The following is a 26,712-nucleotide window of genomic DNA, read 5'->3' as shown; positions in this document are numbered from 1 at the left end:
GCATCTGTATTGATAAGTGAATCAGATAATGAATAATCACGTATTATGTGATTCAATTGGAACAGATAATCGGCATAATTTATGAATCATTTAATATTGCTTAATTGCCACTTCAGAAAAAGATTTCTTCCCTAGGAGGTGGGGGGGAAAAGTGCTGTATTTCTGTGATGAGTAAGTAAATTGATATCCTTTTATGTTTTTACTGCTAGGAATTGTTTCTTTCCAAAAGCAGGGGAATTTGGCTAATTTACCTCTTAAAGGAAATATTAATGCTGCTTTATCTAAATGAGCAGGATATGGAGCAAACTGGTTAAATTGTCCTTAAACTGGTTGTCCCAATCTTTAGACTTTCTTGTAAAACCTAATACACAATTTAAGTCTACCTTGTTTTAGGGCTTCTGACTAATACCCGTTCTGTTCTTTTATGGAAGAAACCACACCATGGTAGAGAGCAGCTTTTTAACCCGGGGTTCTTGTATGGGCTCTTCAGAGAATCCATGTTCCCCTTGAAATTGTATGGAACGGTTTCATATATGTGCTTTTCTGGGGAGGGGATCCATGACCCAAAAAAGTTTAAGAGCCTCTGTTCTGGAGAGGAAAAGAAAATTTAAGAATAAAAAGATCTTTCACTTGCCAAAACCTCCTCTGTAGCTCTAAGAAGTGGGGGAGTGTGAAACAAGTGCTGTATTTTTGGTCTTGGTTTTGATTTGTTGGGGTTTAGGGTTGGTTGGTTTTAAGGGATTTAGGTGATTGGCAAATCCACTTGCCAGATTTGATGGAAAACCTAAGAAAATAGGTGGTAAAACTTCTGCGGGCCCCAGATGGTTTTTGCCTTGAGAGACTTCCTAATCATTAGTTACAGCTCCATGTAATATATAGACACATGTAGTAATATGTGCTGTAGTCATAACATCCCTCTTACTGTGTGCAGAAATGTGTTTATTTGCTTATGCCCCCTGTTTCGGGTTTTTTTATTTTCCACCTTTTGTGCTCACAGTAAGAAACTAAAACTAATTAAAGAAATTTCGAATCTCTAAAAGATACTGAAAGAAACTCAGTGGGTTTTTTGCTGTTGTTGTTGCCTCTTTAACTAAGAGCAACTTGTTTTAACAGTTACAATAAAGCAATAACTTTTTTAAAGATTTTATTTATTTATTTGAGAGAGAGCGCACAAGCAGGGGGGAGGGGCAGAGGGAGAAGCAGACTTCCCGCTGAGTGGGGAGCCCGATGTGGGACTTGATCCCAGGACCCTGGGATCATGACCTGAGCTAAAGACAGATGCTTAACCCACTGAGCCACCCAGATGCCCTAAAGTGGTAACTTTAAAGGAAGAAGATAGATGTATTTCACAAGGACCTTTTTTGCTTCAAAATACACATCTGCTTAGGCTGAGGTATTGTTTTTAACACTTTTATAAACAATTAGTCATTGGAGATTTGCCCCCAGGATAATTTCCCCTATCGCTTGTGGAATAGAACATGTGATTTTTAAGACTCTGACTGCAAATAAGTATATTCTGTATGTAATCATTTGGGTTTTAAAAAAATCTCAAATCTATCATTGAGTTGCCAGAGGGTTAAGAGCAACTATGTAATCCATTTCTAGTTATGGCCAGTTTGACAATTACGTTTGAAAATCTGTTTCACTGCTTGTTTTTCTTATAACATTGTTTCCTGCTATTATGACTAGGCTGTCCTGCCTTGCAGTTTGACTTTGTTTTTCATCTGATGTCTTAGACTGATCACGCCAGTGTTTCCTAAACAACACATTTATGTAGCTATTATGCCTTATTTCCGTTCCTCCTTATTACAGACCCTGTCCCACCTGTAGTCAGTTCGGTTAGAACGGTGGTTTTGTCATGGTGATTATTTTATGATTGTATGAAATGGGGCAAATTTTGAGAAAATGATTGAGCCAGTAGCAGAACTGGTGGGCATATGCCCATATGATTCATTGAGTTTGCTTCCTGGAAGGAATTCAACCCCTCCCGCTTCCCGAAAGTCAAAGGAGGGACTGGAGGACACGGGAGCGGAAGACACCTTATTTTTTTTACCCCCAAAGTAGCTCACGTAATGTCAGGAAGGGCTTTGATGAGACCACTGGCCCTACTTGTAGATCTTATTTTCCAAGCCTTTCATTATTTTATTTGCCCTTTTCTGAACTCTGCAATTTCCCTCTCTTGTAGCTGGTTCGATGCCCAGAACTGAACGCTGTGCTCCAGCTGTGGCCTCATCGGTGCTGAGTAGAAAGGAAGAGCCACCTTCATAGCTTACATGTGATTCCTCTGCTTGCACAGCCCAATACTGGAGTGACTTACTTTGGCAAGACAGCTGCACTGTGCACTGTATTTGATGTTACGTGTACTGTAACCCTGGGTCTTTCTCTGCATTGCTGCCGTTCAACCCCCAATCCCGCCAATCTAAAACTCCTGCCTTTGTTTACCTGCCCCCCTCTCCCAAAGACTCCCCCCCTACATTCATCCACAATGAATGTCATCTTTATTCTCTCATTTCCTTTCACCCCAGTCTTAAACTTTGGCGAAACTTTCCCTCTGTCTATAAATGAGCAGTTGTCAGCCATCTTACTTTCCTCCCTGCTTTGGTAATGGGACGATCCTTCAAGTCTTCTCGCTGGTTCTTTTCCTGTTGGAGTCGTTAAACACTTGGCATTTCTTCCAAACCGGATACCTCCCAACTCCTCTGATTTGACCACTGATCAAGTTGTTACCTATCCTTTGGTTCTTCTTTCCAGATTGTCTTGACTGCTCCTGACTTCTGTCCCTCCGCCTGCATTCAAGATACAGTATTATCTCCCTCCTCTTCCCCAGGGAGGAGATTGTAATATTGATTTACCGTGGAGATTTCCAGCGATAAGGAAAGTGTTATTCTCAATTGTGGCTAGACTGGTCTTTAATAATTTTAAGCAAATTCTTCCCCCGCCCCCTGAGATTTTAATTTAAAAAAAAATGCTAGAGGTTAAATTACCATACATTTCTAAGACTAGTGAGGTCAAGAAAGAAGGAAGGGCAGTGAGGTATTTGTGTTGAGTAGGAAATGGCCTTCTAAGAAAGCTAAACTGAGATTCTTGTTGGGTTTGGCATGGCTGTCTGAAATGGGAGGTGAGATTTTATTTTTCCTAGATTCTGGAGCATTCTCTTAATCTCAGATTTAGAGTAGGTTTTTAAGTTGGCTTATTTAGGACTGTTGACACACACACACAGTCATTTAATTGCCTGCTTTGGTTCATCATCTAGAGTGTGGGAAGTGTAACTTTTTCTGATTGGAAGGTCTCCATATGTTCCTTTTATCCCTTTCTAAAGTCCCTGCAGTTCCACTGAATTCCATTGTCTCCTGTAGTGGTGGTCAAGTTCATGTTTGAGTTCTCACTTTTTTTTTTTTTTTTCTATCTTAGTTGATGTGTCCCTATTCAAACAGCCTCTCCTTGGATCTGTGGATCTTTTACTGAACCCAGAAGGTATCTCTTATGTGTACTTATGTCTTGAGAGAGTTAAAGTCAATCTGGAAATCTTTTGAACATTATTTCAACATATCAAATTCCTATTATCATATGGATTTAGGAATTACCAAACATTTTTCCTGCAGGCCCCGGATAGATATTTTACGTATCAGCACATTACACTATTAAAGTGTATTACAGAAGTACACCAGGAAGAAAGAGATGGCAAGATCTCTTAGTCTTTTTTGATGAAATATAGAATGTATCCTCTGACTGTTCTGTATCTAAAATCATTAGATATTGCTGGTTTCCTTATTCACAATTACATAAGCCAAGGAAAATTTTAAGCTCAATTTGGTGGTTTCAAAGAAAGTAAATCTTTTCTGTGGTTTCCCACCATGTATATTGTCAAAGATTGGTGGCTTTGCCTTATGCCCATATCACATCCTGATAAGGGCCGCACCTTTCTTCAAAGGAGCATCAGTTTTATTCCTTGACTTCTGAAATACCCCTCAGTGACAGATCCGACTGGGCTCTTTTGTGTGCTGCGTGCTTTTCTCTAGGCAGCCAGGAAGTGGTGAGCAGCGGTATCTCCATTTATGGCCTTGGAAGGGTAAAAGGGACACGGCTGGGACTCTCCATGTACGGTCCTTGGAGGACTTGAAAAGAGTGGTTGGGGTGTTCTTGGAGGCAGAAACTAGACATTGTGAGATAAAAATAAATTGGCAGGAGATGTTTGCAATTCAAATTCCAGTCCCTGCAAGGAGGGCAGAGGGCACTGGGAAAGGGGAGTATATAGAAAGTCAAATGAGATCTGCTGCAGGCATTTGTCTCCTTCCATTGGAAGGGTTGCCCTGTGACACATTTCCCAAGTTCATGCCTGATTTTTTTCTAGAAGGTTTTGTGTTATGTCGTTGTGACTGTCTTTTACAAAGAGAAAGAGAGGGAACACTTTTTTAAAGAGTGTATTAATCAGAAACTTCAGTTCTTTAAGGCATCATTGGAAGCACCAGAAGAGATCTCTAGAAAGGGAGAAAGGCAGGTGCTTATGCAGGGGATAGGCTGGCTGGTTTTCGGACGGGGTGACTTGACTAATCACTGCTCTGTTTATGTCTGAGGAAGATCATCCTATGTGTCATGCTTTTATTATTCCTTTCGCCCATCTGGATTTCTGGTCTCCAGGGACAGATCTGCCAAGTATTTGACAGTGTGTTCTTGTCGTTTGTCAACCGTGATTTAAAGATACGGAACCTTCATGGAGGCTCTGTAAAGATTATTAGGAGTTGTTTTAGTTTGGTGAGAATATGCGATATATTAGCTTATGGAAAGTAATCTCACATTTAGGAGAAACTTACAGTCTGGCTAATGCGTATAAATTAAGTCTGAGGTGAACCGGTTTTGCAGAGTTGAGTTAGAAAGTATTTGGGAGCCATCAGGGAAAAAGGGTCTTGTCTCTCAAGAAAATTCTGAGTGAAGTCCAGTCAAGGAGAAGGGAGGTTAGAAGGAACAAAAGGGAGCAGAGATGGGATAGACACTGGACAGCACTAAACTAAATGTGGATGCTGGCACTAAGTCCTTGATTTATCCTTTAAAATATCATGTAAGACAGAGTTAAGGAAACTGGGCTAATGTATGCATTAGAAGGCCATGAAGAAAATGGAAGGGTTGGGCACGATAACAAAATCGTGCAGGTTTTCTCTGTGGACTCACATAGTGATTTTTATTTGCACAAGGCAGAGAAAGAAGTGAAATGATACCCTGTCCACCTCACTTCCCACCCCCCCCACCACCAAGAAGAGGAAATTATTGGCCTCCTTTGTTGGTTTGTTTAGCTGGCAGTTTGAGTTGGTCGAATAGATGAGTACTGGCTAATGTTTCGGTGTAGGAATGAGTGTATTGTTTCTTGATAGTTGATGTTTGAGACTGGGGATCTGTAGCATAACTGATTTGACCTCCTTCAAATTGTAGCAACTTCCCTAAAGACAGAGTCAGTTAGTAAGGACTATGGACTTTGTAAGTAATATGTTTTCCTAGCTGATTCGTTTAGGCAGTTGTGTTTACCCTGTTTTCCTTCTTAGGAGTAAGGAAGGTTATATTCTTTGCTTTGGGAAATTCTTCTTTCTGTCCTCCCTTCCCTCACTTTTTCCAAATTCTGGGCACAAGAGCAGTTCTTTCTCTTCTGTGGCAGGTGTGCATCCTATTGGCTGGCTGGTATTTCTTGTTTTCTTTTTTTTTTTCCCCCTTATTCTTTTTAAAAGGGGGGGTGGGGGCATAAAAATATGTGTATGGGGTACATGCAATAATGTTGTAATGTTTCTTGTTGTTTAATGGATGATCAATTGCAAAATAATTGTTTGAACTATAACATGTTTGCGTAAATGCTAAATTAGTTTTGTTTTTTTTTCTAATATAATAATGAATTTGAAATCTAGCATTCCTGTAACAATGTGTCTGTGTTTGTCTGTCTGTGTCTGTCTAATAGTAATTAATATCTGTGGTCCGTACCTGGAAGAGGAATACAGCTTTAAAGGAATAACAAAAGACTTTGTGTCTTAGACCCTTCGCAGGTGTTACAGTCGGGTGAAAGAACATGGTGTTGGGAAAAGAAAGAGCAGTTACACATTTGAACAGTTGGAACAGGTGTTTGGTCAGGGAGGATGGGATGCTCAGCCCTGCCAGCCTGTACTTATTAACAGTAGTGGCTTGTACCAGGAGCTGGGGTCAGATGGCAGCGCTATGGAGGAGTATCCACAGGAGGACTGGGGAAACCACAGTCAGGATCTCCATGGCTATCCAACAGATCAGGAATTGGGTAAGAAAGCTCGTGTGTGTGTGTGTGTGTGTGTGTGTGTGTGTGTACAGCTTTACACGTGCACCTGTCCTTAGTACCTGGCACATCGTCTGGTGCTGCTCAGCACAAGGCACACGGCCAGCCTCCCTGGGGCAACCTGGGCATCGTTGCTTTAGCCCTAAACTGCGAGCTGGTGCTTTGCTGTGAGTCATTTGGATCTGGCTACGAGCAGAATTCCTGAAGACCCAGAATTCCTAATCAGTGACAGGTGGAATCCTATGCAATTTAAAATATCCCGCACCGTCTAGGTCTAAGACAACGGCCAAGAACGTTAACTCTTGGCACACATGCTCTAGACATGACGGTCTTTTCCTTCCTTTATCCCGAATACTTTTCTGTTTATGAATTGGGAAAGGTCCCCAGCCAGATTTTAGTCTGAACAACAACAAACAAACAAACAAAAAATAGAAGAGAAGCCTCAGTTTATGTTGAAAAGAGCTGATATTCGAATTTTAGCAGTGATCATACTCCTTTAAAATTCAGATTCACTAAGGATCCCATCCAGGCAGTAGCTGGGAAACAGAACTCGTGCCCATCAAATCCAAACTGGGGTGGCCTCATTAAAAGGGGGTATAGGTAGTTGTTTTTTTGTTTCTTTTTGCAACAAATGCTCCAGTTTGGGTTTTCGTAGTTTGGAAGTTCGAGTCCAGTTTCTGGTGCAGGAGCTGTGCTTTGGTAGCAAGTTATGTGATGAGTGTTCACTCCTAAGTAAATGTTCTGACTCCCCAGTGAGCTACTGAGGCAACCTCCAAGAAGTATAAGTAGGATTGGCACTATAAATGTGCTTCCCTAGCTTAAGATAAAAGTGCACAGGCACGGCTTTACAGAATTCCTGATGATGGAGAAAAATGCTAATTCAAAAGAAAAAGGATTAAATGCTAATTATCTCCTATAAATGCTATTTTTTAAAATCTCTCAAATATTGGAAGGGAAAAGGAGAAAAGAAAGAAGCTATAAAACTATAAGACTGATGCAATGTAAGAGACTTAAAGATCGGGAGAATGAAAAGGGCCGATGCCAAATGATCGCTACCTTTTAATTTCTAAGCGGTAATAAGGTCTAAATTGCTTTGGCATCCCATTATTCGGGTTTTGCCCTAGAGAGTTAAGTTCCACCCAAACCTTTGGGAAGAAAATAATAACATGCAGAGTGTATTGATCGTGATATTGGGGGGAATAATTGCTCTGTAAAACCTACATAGAAAATCTAAATAGAAGAGAATCATTTTTCATTCTCGTTCCTTTAAAAATCATGTTTGCAGTGAAATTAAGCTTTAAGCTCCTAGCTACAAATCCACTGGTGACCTTGAAGAATTTTATACTTGTAGAGCTGGTTTCTGATCTTGCATATAAATGTATGCATCTCATTATATAAGAGTTATATTTATAAATCTGACATTGGATTTGACACTAGAATTACAGACTTGCATTGGAAAGTATGAAATGAACAGTAAATAAACACAGTTACTTCTCTACTTAAATGTATGCTACTTAGAAAAATACGATTTTTAGAAGAATATAATTTGTTTCAAAAACCTTGCTTTTCAGATGAAATACCTGTCACAAAGAGAACATTAAAAATAAAACAAGAGTCTTCTGAAGAAGCACAGTAAGTAGATGCTTCTTTCTACAAAGTGTATTTACCTAAACTTAATGACCGTTGGGAAGACCCAGAAATGGTGTCATTAGACACGTATGGAAAATACAGACATACCACTGAGGGGCAGGTGTACTCATGGTTTCTCATCTGCTCAGCTACATTTGCCAATAGTTAATCTATGGTGAGAATTTTGTATACAACATGAAGAAATAAATGTATTAACACAAAAATAAGTGTGTTGATGGTGTTTGCCTGTACTCGAATGTGGCTATGTGCGTGTTTAATTACGGTACAAAGATGATTCACGGGGCCCTGAGTTTATCTGGGGTTGGGTGAGATGACAGGAGGGCCAGAGGGGCACTTACATTCCTTACGATATTACACTTTGGAGATCAAAGAGTGAGCTCTTAGGTGGCCTTTTTATACATTTGGAAAAGAAAGCTGTTGACGGATGCAAGATGGAGTCCCAGGCTGGGGTCCTTCTCCTGGCTACATCACCTGACCCTCCCCTATAGAGTTCAGCATTATCTCTTCTGTAAGGAGACCACAGGTCTCTGAGTTTCAGTCAGTGTTAGTATGTTTGTAGTTCTTTTAAATAACGTTAAGGAAGTCCCTGATTAAATCTATGAAACAAATACATGAAAAGATAAATTTAGGGGGAAAGTAGAGGAATGCCTTTTTTTTTTCAACCTGGTCATCTTGAAGCATTGATAGCACCCATTTTTCTCCTTCTCTACTTCATTCCACACATGCAATCTTGATGTTTGAGGGGGAATAGGCAAGATGGAAAGAGCTGTGATAAGCAACAAGCAATATAAAAAAGAAACTGTTGTTTTCACTGAGCCAACCACCACCACCACCAGATTTGCAAATGCTCCTGTCTTTTTCAGAGTATCTGTAGAACCAAAGAATTCCCAGTATCAGCTACTCCCATGTCAGGGGAGACGGTGAAAGTTTAGGGATCAAGAATTATTCCTTAAAATTGTAACCACTCCCCACTCCTCAAAAAAGAAGTTTATGACTCAAGTCAGTCAGTTTGAGGCCGTCTCTTGTTGGGAAGTAGGTCTGTTTTCCAGTTGTGACATCAGAATGTCCGAAAGGAAGGGAAACTTTGATGATGAATAGTTTTAAAAATGCATTATTACTAGCCCATCCCTTCAGACCCCAAGTCTCCAAAAAGGCCATTGTGTCTCCTTCACTAAAATGTCCTTTCACCACTTGGGACCTTGAGAGAAGGCCTGGTTGACGTACCTGGAGATGAACTCAAGCTTCACAGAATTGGTGTCCCTACCCTCAAACCATCTGCGCTTTTCCCGTGGTTGGAACTTCAGAAATCAGGAACTAAAATAGTCCCTTCTCTGGAGCCATTTAAATAACCGGGTCTCATTTTTACTGTGCTCTGTAGTTTTGAAAATGTGATGAGTCTTAGGCCCAGGGGTCTTCAGGCTGACATCAGATCAGCAGGGCAAGACACTGACAGGTTCCGTAGAAATGGACAGCTTTGCTGCCTCCCCAAGTTTTAGCTCATACGGTGAGAAATTTTAAAGTGGTTCCTAATAGGCCATTTATTTTCCAGTGCAAGTTTCCTCAGAACTATTCCTTATGGATGATTTAGGCCTAGGATAGTGCTGAATAAAATAACTTCATCTGGGCATTGGATTTTTTTTCTCCCTCTAAGTATAGTTGGGATGAGCCTGAGCTAGCAGACATAGCCTATAGTTAAAATAAACCATCCTTCATCCATAAAGAAGAGTCACCTAACCTGCTCATTTAGTCAACAGTTATTTGCCAAGTGCTTACTTTATGTCAGGCATTGGGTATATCAGTGAGCAGAATCTCTGCCCTCCATTCCAACTCCTTAGCCTAGTCCTTGAGATCAGTGTAGCATTTCAAAAGAGGACAAGGAAGGATGGTGGCTATGAAAGAGAGCTTTTCTTCAAGCATTCATGCAGAAACACGGTCCTATATCTTCACCTCACGAGCACCAAGCTATATATGAATGATCATTGAGTGTCTTTGTGTACTCGGAGAAGAAACCATTCTCCAACAATGCAGTGATTTCATCTAGATGGCCACTCCGTTACTTGAGAACTTCTGTGACAAACTAGAGTGGAAGATAAGTCTAGGGCAGTGTTTGGCTCCGAGAAGCAGCAGGTGACAAAATCTTAGCATTTTGTCATCTTGCAGAGAAAGCCAAAGAGAGTTAAGAGGACAGACTGAGAATGACTACGTGTTTCATTTCAACAAAATGACAGTTTGTTCCCAAAACTCTTCCCCTAGAAGATACAAGGATTTAATAGGAAACCTTCAAGCATCTGTCTCCTTCCAAGAAGTTGTTAGCAACCACGTACACCCTCTTCTCTTTGCCTATGTTTGATCGTACACGGGGGTAGTCGTTGAGTATTTTTGTAGCTTAAACCTATGACGGATGTAGACTGTAATAGATTGTTGCTAAGTTAATATTTAACAGACTTCAATCTTTCAATATCAGAGTCTTGCCATACCTGAGGAACAAACTTGTAATTACATATGCTCATATGTAGGGCATGAATTATCGTGAAGTATCAGTTATGATTATATGAGTTAAGCAGCATTTGAAACAAAAACTTCCCAGCACATTCGGCCTTACTCTGTTAACTCTCCAAATCCAAATCGGAATAGTTTCTATACTTTTGCTCTCCTTTAGAAAATGTTTTCTAGGATAGTCTCCATTCATTCATTTTCCCCTCTAAGCTTGATGTAGACCTTTTCCATCTGAATTCTCGGATCTTAATTCTGTGCTTAACTGACAGTTCTACATTTGGGAGTAGTAATGAGTTTCGGACAAACAGAAGAAAGTATCGTTTTGTTTCTGCATCAGGCCATTAGACATAATCAGTTGTACATTTCCTACAGCAAGCATGTATGGGCCAAAATTACTGAACTCTAAGAACTTTCAGGTCAGAAATTAAGCTATTCATTATTTTAAGTGATATGGGATGCCATTTTGAATACAACATCCTTCAGCTGCTTTTGGTACTTAGGTCGGAAGGCCATCCTATGCAGTATAATAGCCACTTTATAAGTCAGTCAGAGAAAGAAGATACCGTATGATTTCACTCGTATGTGGAATTTAAGAAACAAAACAAGCAAAGGGAAAAGAAAGAGACAAAGCAAGAAACAGACTCTTAGAGAACTATAGAGAACTATAGAGAACAAACTGATGATTCCCAGAGGGGTAAATGGGGGATGGGGATTAAGGAGTGCACCTGTTGTGATGAGCAGTGGGTGCTGTATGGAAATGTTGAATCCCTAGATTGTACACCTGAAACCAATATCACACTGCATGTTAACTATACTGGAATTAATAATAATAAATTAAATTTTTTTTTAAATTCTTGATCCTTGCGTTTCTGAAATCCTAGGGTCTTACATATCAATAGTTACTAAGTTTAACACAGCCAGACTATAGAAGTGATGGAAAGCAGTTTATCATTAACTCCTAGAAATTTCCTAGGAAAGAGTGTTTCTCAGATTTTAATACTATGTTTATCTCGAACTGCAGTGTCCCAATACGGTAGCCACTAGTCACATGTGGGTATTTATTTATTTAAAGATTTTATTGATTTATTTATTTGACAGAGAGAGAGAGACAGCGAGAGAGGGAACACAAGCAGGAGGAGTGGGAGCCCGTTGAGCAGGGAGCCCGATGCGGGGCTCGATCCCATAACCCTGGGATCATGACCTGAGCCGAAGGCAGATGCTTAATAACCGAGCCACCCAGGTGCCCAACAAGTGGCTGTTTAAACGTAATTTCAAATTATGATTAAAAAGTTACTATCTCACACTGATCACATTTTAAGTGCTAATGGCAACCATATTGGACAGCACAGATATAGAACATTTGCATTATCGCAGAAAGTTCTGTTGCACCGTGCTGAGCTAGACACCTGAGGAATTTGACTTTGTATTTGTCTTTCTAGGAAGAGAGACATCATGCAAAATATCGTACAGATTTTGGAATCAGTACAATTGAAGTGGGAACTGTTTCAGAGCTGGACGGACTTTTCAAGGCTTCATCTTTCTAACAAACTGGCCATTTTTGGAATTGGTTATAACACCCGTTGGAAAGAGGATATCCGTTACCATTATGCTGAGATCAGCTCCCAGGTGCCCCTTGGCAAGCGACTGCGGGAGTACTTCAACTCCGAGAAGCCTGAGGGACGGATCATTATGACCCGCGTGCAGAAAATGAACTGGAAAAATGTTTACTACAAGTTTTTAGAGATCACCATCAGTGAAGCTAGGTGCCTGGAGCTGCACATGGAAATTGACTGGATACCCATTGCCCATTCCAAGCCAACTGGTGGGAACGTGGTTCAGTATTTATTACCAGGAGGCATTCCCAAAAGTCCGGGCCTTTATGCCATCGGCTACGAAGAATGTATGGAGAGGCCCCCCTCGCCACACCTGGAGCGACGTTCTCTGGACCCAGGAAAGGAGGGCCGGGTTGACTTGGAGACCCTCTCGGCACAAGCCTCATTACAGGTGGAAATTGAACCCACCCGAATAATCTATTGCTACCTCGGGATTGCTGAGGTCAGGACTCTCCAGCAATGCTTATTTTTACATTTCCAGGCAAATACCAAAACCTTCAGCAAAGATTGGGTTGGTATTAATGGGTTTTTGTCTCAGAACTGTCTTGTGGATCCCGGAGTTTCCCCCAAATCCATCTATATCAAATTCGTAGAAGTAGAGAGGGATTTTCTTTCCGCTGGCTCTTTAGTTGAGTGCCTGGAAAAAGCCATTGGATACCCCTTAAAATTTAACAACTGAATGTCATCCTTCATAAGGATTTGGGCTCTTACCTCCCTCTTCTCTACTCATTTTGCATTAGACTGCCCCTCATCCAGATGCTGCCATCAGACTCTTCACGGAAACTCTTTCCACAATCGGGCCAGTACAACTTCAAAGGAATCACACTAGACTTTGGGCAGAAAAAACAGGCCTCACCTGAAAATGCTCATTTTGAGCAAGCAAGATATACAGCGAACTTGCATGGTGGGTCAGCTGTTCCTTTTTTAAAAACAAAAAGACGATTTTTAAATGGATTTTAGAGCCCTAATATAAACAAATGTAGGTACATTCCATATTGGACAAAACTTATACTTTGAGTTTCATATGAAATTGAAAAATTGTATTTTTTTCACAATGTTTCATTTTTACACATCTCTATGTCTCTATATAAGTATTATTTACAACCCTGAATAAATAAGCAATAGATAATGGCAAGTTAAATCTTGAGTCACAGTAAAAATAAGACTGTTTTTCAATATCACCCTTAGCTACTATTGTATATAATTTAGAGTTTCATTTTTTTCACCAACCAAGTGTTTTGCTATTCCCAATCAGTGTTGCCTGCAAAGACCTTTGTTTCTGTGATGTACCAACTTTACGGTTGTGTTGCCATTTAAACTTTTTAAAAAAAAATTATTAAAGTGATCTTGGCCTCTTGGAGTACCAGTTGAGCTTTTTTGTAGCAGGGTGTGGGCACACCAGTACTGGGGCCTATGCTCTGACTTCACTGCTTAGAATGTACAGAACAAAGGGAGCAGGACTTCTTCACTCTCTCTCACTCTCTGTACCCCGCTGACCGATGTCATTATTTCTTGTCAGAGCACCAAAGTCACTGGACATAGCATTTTGTATTTCTTTTTGAAAAATGGCTGGGATATTCCTTCTGACCCTGCGTACGTGCATTTGTAAGAGATGTTCATTCTTCATCTTTATACTCGGTCGGCAGGGGCCACTCTCTCAAAGAGTGTAAGTGGGGAATTATTGTCTTCGTGCTGTTCATTAAAAAAGAGAAGATGTAATAGAAACATCCAAAAACTTTTTAAGTGATCCACAGTAAAGGAAGTTGTAAGGGATCAGCCCATTAGGAAAGTAGCTATCACATTTAGACCTTTCAGGGATTTCTTTGCATCAACTAGCACTCCACTTAGAGGTTAGTGCTCTTGGCTAACAACTAGCTTACTGGAAGGGCAGTCAAGGTCACTTTGGTCTCATGGCTGGGACTTGTTAGGTTGATGGTTTATCTTCAGTGATTCCCTCAACATCTCTCAGGTGCTCTCCTTTAGATGGACTGCAAATCCAGGTAAGAGCTATAATTTTCCCCACCTTTTTTATACTATTGAAGATAAAATTGCATATTGATAAAAAAAAAAATTCTCCTTCCTACAACCTGAATGGCCTCAAAGCAGTGATTTTCTCATCCTGATACCTCTAGGTTGGTTGATGCTTATTTTTTGATGGTTAGAGAGCTTATAATCAATGGGATGACTTTTATTAATGTCATTTTAGTCTAGGTTTAAGGAGTTGGCTGTTTTCTGATATGAGCTGCTAAAAATGGATGCTAGTTGGGGCCCCTGGCTGGCTCAGTTGGTAGAGCACGTGACTCTCAATCTCGGGATTGTGAGTTCATGCCCCACATTGGGTGTAGAGCTTACTTAATAAAACAAACAAACAAAAAAATAAGTGGATGCTAGTTCAGGGAGAGTATAAATATTCTTGGAATTTGAGTGTAGCACCTCTTCTCTCTGGGCACAGTTGATAGGTATGGGCCTTAGGAAATTCTCATGACTGCTTTTCTTTGGAACTTGGAATTACAGACCTAAAGGCTGAGGCTCCATTGACCATCTTTTAGCAGTAATTTCTTAATATTCCGTGCTAAGTGCTGCAGGAAAAAGCATTACCAGTACCACATGGCATCCCCCAAACTTTGCCACTGACCAACCCCAAAACCAACATGCTTCATGCATTTTTTTTCCCATCCCACTTTCTGTTGCTGTTGAGTTACTTTCGGGAACATTTAATGAGGGTGTTTCAGATCTACCTAACATTACTGAGAATGGGGCATTTCTAGAGCAACGTGAGCAGCATGGAGAAGGGGGCCAAGACTGGATCCAGCAACCAGTATGTTTTCACCATTTGACCTGGGATGAGTGAGCAGTAAGGGCAAGAGGACGAAACAGCACTGGGAAATGGAAGCTTGGAAAGAAAGGAGCTTGCTGATAACTGAATATCCAGTTTCTTTGGCCAGAACAATCTAGAAGAGAGGATAGCAGGGTATCATATAACTCTATGAGCATTACTAAAGACAAAACGTGGGCCTTAATGAAGCCTTAGAACTGAGTGAGGGGGGATGGAGACACTATGTTCAAATGTAAGAATTAGCATGAGAAGGTGCTTTGAGAGATGAGATGAAGTATGATTGGAAGAAACGCTAGTGACCTGCATGTCTCTTAACATATGAAACTATGAACTCAGCTCTCGCATGCAACATGTTTATAGAAGCAGTCTCCAGGCCACTCATGGGTTATCTGCCAACATTCTCATTTTACACAAGGGTAGAGAGCAGTGTTCATCCTAAAAGGCATCCTGGCAAGAACTTTGAGAAAGGAATGGAGCTGCTCTGCTAACTTCTGTCACTTTGACTGACTCGGGGTCAGCAGAAAGAAGTGGTTGGAATAGGAGTTAGAATGGGAGATCTTTTGGTTGGGGTGAGGGCAGTGAAAGAGTCCTAACCGGACGGCCCCTGTGTTACATGGAGAGATTCACCACTTACACATCTTTGGTTGCAGCTTTACTTCCGATGTTGCAAATTATTTGGGATCTACTTTCTGAAAAAGTTAGCTACAGAGAGTGTGTATGTATATATATATATATATATATATATATATATATATATATATATATAGTAATATATAGCACTTGATAGAGATGAGCACAGCCCATGTTATTAGAGGCTTTAGCATTCCTGGGATACAACCAAGAGACTTTGCACTACCTTTATCGGAAGGAGTTACCTATTTGGGGTAACTTAACCCTAGTCTGGAAATGAAGGAGGGATGTTTACAGGAGGTGGTTTGCAGTGTAAACTAAAGAAAAATTTGAGTGGGATAGAATAGGAAAACCAAACCAACAGCCCTAAGCACACACACACACACACACACTCTCCTTGACGATCCAAGTTTGTAGGTCCTTGCATAAGGGTATGAGACTGGCAGTTGTCTGTTTCTGTTGCCTTTGCTCTGGCTCAGCTGCCAAGTATTAGATTCCAGGGGTTGCATGAGCGGTCTAGTGTTTGCACAGGCATTTCTCAAAGCCACTGCCTGGCAGGTATTTGAAGAGCAGCCACGCAGGTCACACCAGGCAGAGGCATCCCAGAGGGTCTGTGGGGCATGCAGGCACCAGGACCACACTCGGCGTTAAAACAGAGCAGAACTGTGTGGAATAAATGGGATCGGAGGCCTGGCTGCTTTTCTTCCCAGTCAACTGGCACCCGGAGCAGACAGCGCCAAGAATTCATTCTTATGCTTTCTGCCCCTGGTGACCTTTGCTCTGTGGTTAAGCTGTGCCCGAATGTTTGAAGTTATCTGTATTTGGGCTGTTGGACTGAGAAGCAAGGAGAGGTGCGTGCCCTTCTGTGAGGGAGCTGAGGCCGCCAGAGGGCGCAGAGGTGCCTTTGGACCGACGGGAGGTGGTGGGGTGGGCGGGGCGGGGTGGGGGGGACGGTTAAATTAAATTCACAGCGAACGAGATCTGGTCCCGGGAATTAAAGGATCAGAGCGGGGCTGATGGCGGATGGGGGCAGCGAAGATACGGGGATAAAGAAACGGGGGGCTTGGTCCGGTCTACCTTCCCACAGCCGCCCGCCTCTTCCCCAGTCAGCATAAGGCCCATAAACCATTCTTTTCAGAGGCGAGGAGCTGGGAGCCGGGCTCCTGTTTCCTCAGTTTCCTGCTCAGCTCCTGGGGCTTCCTTGCGCCAGTCCTTCCCCTGCTCGGGGTGGGAGGCACAAGACCCGGTGACCTGGGGCCTGGGTTTCGGGGATTCCCCTCTCTCCGCCGCCCGCAGGTGCAGACGGTCCCCGCGCGCCCCGGCTGGCGCGGCTCTGGGCCTTCCCCGGAGCGGCCGCGGGGGTCCCTGCGGGGCTGGGCGGAGGCGGGCTCGGCCGCATCTCTTCCCCGTCCGCACCTCCCGCCCGGCTCCGGAGAACCGGGTCCCCTCCCGCCGCTCCGCCCCACACCCTGCGGAAGCCCAGTGGCTCCGGGACAACGCGGCTCCCCTCTTCCTCCTTCAGGAAGGCCGCCCCGCTTAGGCGGAGGACGCGGTACCCCCAAACTCGGAGCGGTGGTCGGGCCAGAGCCCGGGCCTGCTCAGGTGTCAAGCGTGCGGGCGGCTCCTGGACGTCGGAGAGTCCCCCAAAGCTCCCTCCGTTCCCCGTCTTCCTTCCCACCCCCCGGCGGCGGAGGGGGAAGGGTATGGCCCCCCCAGTGTGGCAGTTCAGGACCCTTCCCTTTTCCCCTGGCCCCCCGGCCGGCTGTGGGGGCGCCGCGACTTACCCGACCCCACCCTGCGTCCTGCCCGGGTGGAGGCCGCGAGATCCGGCCGTCGGAGCACGGGAGCCGCCCCCCCCATCGGTGGCGGGTCACCCGCACGCCCCGCCCGGGAAGACCGCGACCTCTCCGCCCCCTCGAACGCCCCGCCCCCCTGTCCCCGTCGGTCCCCACCCCGCCGGCGGGACACACGCGCACAGATTCTGGCTAGAGCCGCCCTGGGTGTCAGTGGCCGGGCTCCCGCGTCCGCCCCAGCTGCCGAGCCGCCTCAGCACCTGTCGGTCGGTGTGTCCCGGAGCCGGCGCCCCTGACTCCGTCGGGGCCAGGGAGTGCCATGGTTTCCCTGCCCAGGCCCCCTGCGACCAGCTTGCTGCGGTTTTTGTTCCTGGGGCTGAGTACCCTCGGTGAGTGAAACCTGGACGGGAACGGACTTGAGATGGGTCATGGGGTGAATCCGACCCTGAGGGAGGTGGTCTTGGGCGCTGATGAAGGAACTGGATGGATGCGGCCTCCCGCCTCTGACTCTTGCCCTCCTCCCCCAACGCTCCCTCCCCCATCTACCCACCCAGGGCATCACTGGCTGGTGTTGACTTCTGTCTCCGCTCTGTCCCGACAGCTACCACTTTGGGCGTAGGACTGTGTGTGGTAGGGGAGGGGGTCAGGGCATCTGTCTGGGCGTAGACCTCTATGTGAGTTGTGGGAACCATTCCTCACCAGCACTCCCCACCTCCACCCCGCAGAGCCAGATGAGCTGAGCTGCTAGATGAGACACTGGCTAAAGAGCTTAAGGACTTAACTCCAGCCCCCACCCCACACACGACCTGATATGCAAGAACCCCCAGGAATTCCCTAGATCCCAGGCTTGACAAACGCGCTTCACGTCAATTCCCCAGCCCAGATCCTCCCTCTACCCCCCTCCTGCTTCCTGCCCTGGGAATAAAGGGAGGTGCCCCGAAAGCTTGACCGTGAGGTCACTTAGGACACAGGAAACGGGGGAGGGGTTTGAATGCCTAAAGGAGCAGAATTGTGACCCCCCCCCATGAAGTCCACCACCCCCATTGGTTCCCAGAGCCAAAGGGACAAAGGAAGTAGAGAGGAGTTTCCTCAAAGAGTCAGCGAGGAAGGGCTCTTCCTTGGAGCAAGTGCTTAAGGAGTGTTGAAGCCTTCCAGGAGCTCCCAGGAGCTGGGGATGGCCCATTGCGACATCTGGAGAGTAAAGCCCCAGCAAGAACTAAGCCCATTACAAGCATGTTTCACTTCCTCTGGCTCTGTCTTGCCACCTCTTTTCAAGGATCCCAAAAAGGGTGAAGGGTGAGTTTGTCAAGGTCAAATTTAACTCATTTCACTCAGGTTGGAAGTCACCAGATACAGAGAGACATAGAGTGAAATTGAGCCACAGTGATGGGGGCTAAGATGGGGACCACCTAACTCTCACCCATGCCCCCTTTAGCCTGATTCGTGCTGCAAGGGTGTTGGGGCATGAAGTAATTAGGGTCGCCAGACAAAGAGGGCTCCAGAGGAGCCCACCTGCCACACCAAAGCCTGGACAGATTTCTGTCCCTCTAGGCTTGGTGGGCCTGCTCCAGGATCCCTTAACCTCTCAGCCGTCTTCTCCCAACGTTAACTCGGCGCCCCTTTCCTTTCTGCATTCTCTCCCCAACTCCCCCATCTCTCTGCTGGGGCATTTAGGAAGCAAGGGAGGAAAGTCCAAGTTCGTTGCTTGGGCCTCGCCTGCACCTCTCCTGCAACTTCTTTTTCTATCGTAACTCTGGCCCTCAGTTTTCACAAGGACAGCCCAGGCTCAGCGTCCCGACCAGGCCGGCCCCCGGGGGTTGCTGACCGCCCACCCGCCACTCGGGAGTTAACTGGCACTCGGGCCCAGGGCGCCGGGGGCAGGCCTCGGCTCCGCTGGGCTCGGCTGGACCGGGCTCTCGGGGAGGCCGGTCCGCTCCGCGCTCCTCGGTGGCTCTGCGCTGCTGCCCCTGGGGCGTGAGAAGCCCGCGGGGGGAGTTTCCCAGAGAAAGGGAGACTAAAAATAGTAGCCCCGGGGAGCGGGCCCATTTTTTGTGCTCCTGCTGCCCTTGCCGGCTCCCTCACTCTGGTCTCGGAGTGGGCCAGAAGGGTCCCTTCCTTGGGCTGCTCCTGTGTCCTTCACTCGGACCCAACCACTCCGTCGTCCTCGCACTATGGCACCACGGACCCCGCGAGCGACAAGGGGCTTCTGCTGCAGCGGACACCCAGGCCCGAGGGCGGGGAAGCTTCGGGCCCCCTTCAGCTCCTAGTTTCCGACTGGGGCGGAGGACAGGGAGCATTTGCCCAGACCCCAGGGAGTCCATCATCATCTCTTTCACCACCGCCACCCCCACCTTTCGCAGCGAAAGGGTCAATGCAGGACCTGGGGGAGGTCGCTGGGGGCGCCTGCGGCGAAGGAAGCTCGCGCGTCTCCCGCGCCCCAGGCAGGTTTCCCGACGGGAACCGTTTGTGGCCCCTCGGGTGTGCGCGGCAGAAAGGCCGGGAGAGATCCGGCACCGCCCGCAGGCCTCCTGCCGTCCGGGCCTCCCGAGACCGGCGAGCCGGCCGGGTCCGCCCCGGGTCCCCAGGGGGGCGTCGGGCTCCTTGAGGCAGAGGTTGTTTTCGCCTGTAGCCTCCGGTCCAGCGGCGCCCCGGTCATTGTCTTCTGGCTTATCACCGGGCACCAGCTTCCCGCCCGGCCCGCAGGGACCCCCGCCAGGAAATGGATGGGGGGGGCGCGAAGGCCAAGGAATAGGGGTGGGGGCTCTGTAAAGACGCGCAGCCGGAAAGCCGTGGGGGCGGCGCGCATCCTGGCCGGCTCCGCGCCGGGGCCCTTAGGGGCCTGCAGCCCGGCTCCAGGAGGCCAGCAAGCCCGGGCTGCGCGCGGCCTCTGTCCGCGCCTTGGCCGCCTGGTCACCACGCGGAGATGGCGTCTTGGGCTCCAGAGCGCGGAGGCCAAGGACTACGGTGGCCAGCCTCCTGGGGCCTGGCCTCTCCAAGCCCAAGGTTATTCCTCCCAAGGGCTTGGGATTCGGCTGCTCCATTGCCTCTCTGAAGGGCAAAAAGTGAATGTTTCTGGACGCCATCGCGCAAGCATTGGTTCCACTGTCCTCTCCTTGAAAGCGACACCCCAGTCCACCTCCTGAACGCCAAGCACACACAGACAGATGACTTGTACTTGATTGTCGGGGTGGGGAGGGCCTTCGTGTTCCAGTTCTGCCATGATTTCCTGCGACCTCACAGGACTCGCCCAGATCGCCTGGACCCCAAAAGGGCTCCTTTCTGGGCCTCAACTCTCGGCTTTCCCCGGCGGAGGCCCTGGGTCGGGCCTGAGCGGGAGGCGGGGGAGCACTGTGGTCAGGCGGTCAGCGGGAGCGCGGGGCGGCTCCGGTCTCTCGCTCGGAGCTGTTAGTTCAGAACGAGCCGCGGGTTAATCGCTAATCCGGCGGCCTCCCAACCCCCTCCGCCCGTCGGGTTGAGAAGCAGGAGCGAGGAACGCTGGCGGTGTCCTGACCAGCGTCGCTACCCCCTCCTGGCTCTCGCCCGGGGAAACTGGGGGAGCAAGCGGGCTGTGTAGAGTGCAGATTAAAAGTATTCAACCTGCCCTTCCTCTTAGAGGTCTTCCCCCTCCCTCCCGCCCCGCCTTGGAAATCTGCCCCCTCTTCTTGGTGCTCTGAAATCTGCTCCTCTGGATACAAATAAATGCACAGAAATGTGTCCCTATCCCCTGGTAGGAACCCACGGGCTGAGGTTACGGAGAATAAGCTCCGATGAAAGCAGGACGCGAGGTCAGCAGTCCCTGGGCAGTGTTCGAGGCCCACAGAGGTTGGGACCCAGCCAGGGACGTCCTTTCTTCCCGCCGCGCTGGGCGAGGTCCACCGGCGGAGCGGGGAGCCAGTCCTCCGCGCTCACGCCTCCTCGCTCTTGTCCTCAGCGTCCCCCTCGCAGGCCCAGCTGGAGCTCCACGTGCCCGCTGGCCTCACCCGGTTGAAGGCAGTAGAAGGAGCAGAAGTAGTGCTCCCGGCGTGGTACACCCTGCAAGGGCAGGTATCTTCGTCTCAGCCGTGGGACTTGCTCGCAGTGATGTGGTTCTTGGAGCAAGAAGGGAAGGATCTGAACCAGGTGAGGGAGGGACGCATCTCAACCAGAGGCGAGCTACACCCTGTGGCTGAGCGTGGGGAAGAGCTGGTGAGAGTGGGAGGACTGGCCAGGGAAGGGGGGACCGGGAAGGAATTTCAGGAAAAAGTAAGGTCCTCCTCAGCGGCTCAATTTCTGTTCTGACCTTGGAGGCTGCCCCCCCAAATTTTCTTTTCTGCAACTTGCCCTAGGAATCCAGTACACAAAACACAGGGAAGTGGAAAGGCATTTTGCTTTGCTTTGGGGGAGGGACAGTGAGGATTGGGGTTTGAGGACCAGGAAAGGGTTAGGGCAAGTTTCACACAACTTGAAAAAGTTGAGCATCTTCCTATTTTCACCTTCTTAATGTTTTGGACACTGTCACAGGCCACTTCTCTTCCCGAATCTGTCCCACTGCCCCTTTACACACTCCTTTGAGAGACAAGGGGCAGTCTCCTTTCCCAACCGTAACCTACCCTCCTTCCTGATACCAGACTTCTCAGAGGCAGATCTACCCAGAAGCCAATGAAACTTGATTTTCAGAGCCCCTTATTTGCTCGGGCTCCTCCCAAGGTTCTGGAAAGTATTTTCTAGAGGTCATTTGATAAATAGGGGGTACGTATGAGAGAAATTTGGATTGCAGAGGTAGATCCAGGTTTCACAGGACCTGAGTTTATACATGGGGAAGGAGGGACATCTTCAAGAAAAAGAAGATTATAAAAAGATTTTTTAAAAAAATTCTTTGATCTACCCCTGCAATCTGAGTTTCTTTCATAAATACCCCCTGTTTACATTATCCCTCACCATTATACCACTTTCTAAATGCCCCAAGGGGGAGATGAAGAGACAGAGCACAGGGGATCAAGAACTGTTGTGGGGAAGAGGACCCAGGGGCAGTGAGAGGGAGCCTAGGGAGACAGGGGGTGAATGGGGAGCTGGGACAGGTTAGAGGGGGTGAGTACAGGGGAGGAAGGCTTGAAGACTGCCAGTCTGGGGGGGGGGGGATTAGCCGAGCCTGTGGGCACAGGGCACACATGTAATAACGGGGAGGCATCGTGTCCCACACCAGGTGTTGGCGTACATCAGCGGGGTCACGTCAAGCAAACCGGGGGTATCCCTGGTCTACTCCATGCCCTCCCAGAATGTGTCCCTGCGGCTGCAGGGCCTCCGGGAGAAAGACTCTGGGTCCTACCGCTGCTCTGTGAATGTGCAAGACCACCAAGGCATCAAAAGGAGCCACAGCAGCAAAACTCTAGAGCTCAGGGTGCTGGGTAAGTGAGAAGCGCACACTTGGCAACATCTTCCCCAGCCCCAGTGGAGGCCAGGCAGCTCTCTCTCCCAAATGGCTGAGCATAAAGGTTGGAGGAGGGCAGACAGAGCGATAGAAGGGAGGGGGGCGTGTGTTTGGGGGTGGGTGGGAGGGATCTGTTGGTCCCTTGGGGTTGAGTTTTTAACCTGTCTCCCTGCTCCAGTTCCTCCAGCTCCTCCATCCTGCCGTCTCCTGGGCGTGCCCCGTGTGGGGACCAACGTGACCCTGAGCTGCCAGTCCCCAAGGAGTAAGCCAGCTGCCCAGTACCAGTGGGAGCGGGCACCCCCATCCGCCCAGGTTTTCTTTGCACCAGCTTTAGGTGAGGGAGCTTGAGGCTGTGGCTGGAGGAGGGAAAGATGAGCGGCACCAGAGGGACGGGGGTGAAAAGGGGAGGCAATGCTGCAAAGTCCTGGGGCAGAGGAGGGTGTGGGGAGAAGAGGCGGGGAAAAGAGGGCCCAGCAGGTGCAGCCTCTGTGTTGGGGACTTACACTTGCTGTACACTTATGTTACTGAAGAGGCTCTGGAGCTAGATAATCTGCATTCAAATTCTAGCTCTGCCATTTACTAGCCGCGTGACTCTGCTTCCATTTGTAAAACGGGGATGTCAGAGCCCTGATTTGAACCCATTAGTTATAAAAGATGTTTTGGGACAACTGGGACATTTTCAATATGGATGATTAGATCATTATTATTAGGTATTAGATAATTCCTTTAGAGGATTATTAACTTATCAGATGTGGCAGTGGTATTGTAGTTATGTGGTCTATGTCCTTATTTTTTGGAGACTTATGCTGAGCATTTATTTTTAAGTGTCTCACAAAAAGAGAAATGAAGTAAGTATAGCAAAATGTTAGCAATCATTGAATCAAAGTAGTGGGTATATGGATATTCATTTCGTCCCTCATTCTACTTTTCATGTGACCATTTTTATAAGAAAATTATTTGTATTTTTTAACTAGTGCTCAGCTCATAGGTTTGTTGTGAAATTTTCGTTAAGTTGGTACGTGTAAGGGACTTAGTCTCTGGCATAGAGTAAGTGGCCAATAAACTTTAACTATTAATAATCATTATTTCATATAATCCTTTCAACACCATCAAGGAGGTCATATTACCCTGTTTTACAGATCAAAAAACTGGGACCCAGGGATAGCAAGTAACTTGTTTAAAGTCGCATGGCCTATTCTGGTCAGGTTTTCTGATTCCTAGCCTAATGTGTTCTTTCTCACCACTCCGCCAATCCAAACTAAAAGTAAACATGGTGTTTGGGTTTTTCTGGGCATCAGTTCCTCTCTGAATCTTTTTAGATATCAATCAGGGACACTGAGCAGTGGAAGTGGGGAGCACCATTGAGTTAGCAGTTCTGTACTCAGGGGCAGAACCCAGCATGCTGGCTATCACAACTTTTCCCACCGTGAGGGAACAGACAGATGAGTCTCCCAGAACGTCAAAGAGGACATTCCAGAAGGGACAGAATTTTTTCAGTGGGAAAGACGGTCCCTGGACTGATGGCCCAATTGTGTCCACAGATGCCATTCATGGATCCTTAAGCCTCACAAACCTTTCCAGTCCCATGTCTGGAGTCTATATCTGCAAGGCCCACAATGAGGTGGGCAGTGCCCAGTGCAATGTGACCTTGGAAGTGAGCACAGGTCAGTGAGGGGTAAGTGTGGTTAAGGAGAAGATTGGACGCTGGTGGGGGTGGGGTTGCAAGAGGAGAGGAGGCCTGCCTGCTGAGGCCTGTCATTGTTAACAGGACAAGGAGCTTGTCCTGGTCAGATGTTTGTACAAATGTCTGGTCACTGACTGACCATTTTCTGCTTGACAGAAAATGGAAGAAGAAAAACTGTTTATGGTGGCAGTGGGGTAGAGGGATTGGAGGGGGTGGGTACCAGCTGGGGGTCTCCCTCTGACACCAAGGCTTTTCCAGGGCCAGGGCCTGCGGTGGTAGCTGGAGCTGTTGTGGGCACTCTGGTTGGACTGGGGCTGCTGGCTGGGCTGGTCCTCTTGTACCAACGCCGGAGCAAGGCCCTAGAGGAGCCGGCCAATGATATCAAGTAAGTGTGTCTGGTCTCTGCCCGAACGGGGTTCTCCTAGCTTCCCTTGGCTGGAAGTTTGGGCAGCTGTCTGAAACATCATTCCATTGGGTGGATTTTAAGGGAGGGGAGAGTGAAACGGTGTCTGAGCAGGGAGTAAGACAAAGCATGTAGAAATTCTCCCCTCTCCCCCCCTCCAGCTTCTGACCTCTTACTACTTCTTTGATCACTAGGGAGGATGCCACTGCTCCCCGGACCTTGCCTTGGCCCAAGGGCTCGGACACAATCTCCAAGAATGGGACGCTTTCCTCTGTCACCTCAGCACGAGCCCTCCGGCACCCCCAAGGTCCTCCCAGACCTGGTGCACTGACCCCCACACTCAGCCTCTCCAGTCAGGTCCCGCCCTCACCCAGGCTGCCCAGGACAGATGGGGCCCAACCTCAGCCAATATCCCCCAGCCCTGGTGGGGTCTCTTCCTCTGCTCTGAGCCGCATGGGTGCTGTCCCCGTAATGGTGCCCGCCCAGAGTCAGGCTGGGTCTCTGGTGTGATGGTCCAGCCACTCATTAGCTAAACCATCTGGTTTCTCTCCTTCCTATAGGGGTCACCCCTACCTCAGAGGCCTGAGTCTTGGGGGACCACCTTCCAGACTTCCAGTCCTCTGCCCACACCTTTCTTTACTATGGGAAAACTGAGTCTCTGTTAAGATCCAAACATTCAGGAAGTAGAAGAAGAGAAAGTGGACCTCAGATTAGGAAGAGCCCCTGCCCCCTCCCCCAGTCCTCCTTAGGACTGCAGGGAACACTGCTGAGATAGGGCCCTGGTAGGGACTGCCAGTCAATGAGTCCTCCAGGCCCCCTTGATCTGTACTCCACCCCATCTAACAGCATCCTTCACTCCCACTCCAGCTCCCTGCATTCATATAACCTGTCCTGCTGGCTTGGTTGGGTTTTGTTGGGGCAGGGGATAGGGAAGGTATTTTTTAAACTAACTTGAAATGTGTGTTTTTGTTTTTATTTTGCAAATTTCAATAAAGATGCATTGTGTTTGTATGGAAAGTAGGAGTCAAATTGCCTTTTCAAACCCTGGAGGGCTTCTCCATACAGCTTCCTGGAACAGCTCAGTCTTTAAAAGAGTCATTTGTGGGGGCGCCTGGGTGGTGCAGTTGGGTGGACATCTGACTCTTGGTTTTGATCTCAGGATCCTGAGATGGAGTCCCTCAGAGTCTGCTTGGGATTGATTCTCTCTTCCTCTCCCTCTGCCCATCCTGCTTGTTCTCTCTCTCTCTCTCTCAAATAAATAAATAAGTCTTAAAAAAAAAAAAAAAAGGGTCATTAGCTATCAGGTGGCTGGGGAAGGCCCCAAAAGTCTGAGGCCAGGAAGACCCTAACCCACTCTGAGCAGCAAGGGGATGAAACCTGGTGCCCTTTCTGCTAGGGCTTGAGTACTCACGGACTTGGGGTGTGGGTGCTCTTAATCTCCTGCTTCCTCTTAAGGGCAGGAGGGAGAAACCTGACTTGTTCTTCCCTCTCCCAGACCACTGAGTCCTTAACAAACACATCTTCTTGCCCTCCAGTGTGGTGAGGGAAAGCTGGACATAGGATGGGGTGCAGGGGTGTGCCCCAATTCTGCCACACCCTTTCCTATCAAGGGTGGGGTCTCCTCCAAGACTCAGTTTCTCTGCTGAGAAATGGAGTGGCTCTGGGAGTGGGGAGCTGGCTTTAGTTTCCATGGAGACTCCTACCTCAGCAAGCAGTGATAAAGGTGCCACAGAAGGACTCCGAGAGAAAAGAAGGACTAGGAAGGAAGAAGAATCTCGGAAAGGGTCAGAAAGGATCTTCTGCCTGGGGCTTATGCTTCCGGGCAGGACCCCAAAGTGGTGATGTCCATTTGCCGATTCAGGTTATTAGAATGCCTCCCTCTTCTTCAGGGGCCACTCTTTGTTGGTCTACAGAGCG

General features: G+C 47.4%; 2 protein-coding genes across 7 annotated transcripts in view; both read left to right on the top strand.

Moving 5' to 3' along the window:
- MSANTD2 (Myb/SANT DNA binding domain containing 2) overlaps nt 1–14,349 on the top strand; it is a 32,765-nt gene extending 18,416 nt beyond the window's left edge. Inside the window, exons 2-5 of one of the 6 annotated variants that reach the window (XM_032426266.1) lie at nt 6,013–6,096; nt 6,169–6,268; nt 7,855–7,915; nt 11,869–14,349. In XM_032426266.1, the coding sequence (XP_032282157.1) occupies nt 6,013–6,096; nt 6,169–6,268; nt 7,855–7,915; nt 11,869–12,721 (1,098 nt within the window). In that variant the 3' untranslated portion in view covers nt 12,722–14,349. Of the gene's footprint in view, nt 1–1,238; nt 6,269–7,854; nt 7,916–11,868 lie in introns of those variants that run through there. The other 5 variants (XM_032426270.1, XM_032426269.1, XM_032426267.1 and 2 more) reach the window with 5 other exon arrangements.
- A 3,136-nt stretch (nt 14,350–17,485) lies between these two features.
- Nucleotides 17,486–25,947, top strand: ESAM (endothelial cell adhesion molecule). Its single transcript, XM_032426290.1, has 7 exons — nt 17,486–17,690; nt 21,233–21,420; nt 22,484–22,685; nt 22,887–23,042; nt 24,250–24,372; nt 24,651–24,777; nt 24,990–25,947. Exons 1-7 carry the CDS (start codon nt 17,621–17,623, stop codon nt 25,303–25,305), a joined length of 1,182 nt encoding a protein of 393 aa, XP_032282181.1. The 5' UTR covers nt 17,486–17,620; the 3' UTR covers nt 25,306–25,947.
- Nucleotides 25,948–26,712: the final 765 nt, after the last annotated feature.

The sequence above is a fragment of the Phoca vitulina genome, unplaced genomic scaffold (assembly GCF_004348235.1).
Source record: "Phoca vitulina isolate PV1807 unplaced genomic scaffold, GSC_HSeal_1.0 scaffold34, whole genome shotgun sequence".
NCBI classification, from domain to species: Eukaryota; Metazoa; Chordata; class Mammalia; order Carnivora; family Phocidae; genus Phoca; species Phoca vitulina.
This window is presented reverse-complemented; position numbering and strand designations above follow the sequence as displayed.

Bases quoted from the DNA above. Each gene is read 5' to 3' on its own strand.
- ESAM (XM_032426290.1), top strand. From the start codon at position 17,621: ATGGTTTCCCTGCCCAGGCCCCCTGCGACCAGCTTGCTGCGGTTTTTG. The intron at 21,421-22,483 runs GTGAGGGAGGGA...GTCCCACACCAG, and splicing joins AAGGGAAGGATCTGAACCAG to GTGTTGGCGTACATCAGCGG. The intron at 22,686-22,886 runs GTAAGTGAGAAG...TCCCTGCTCCAG, and splicing joins TCTAGAGCTCAGGGTGCTGG to TTCCTCCAGCTCCTCCATCC.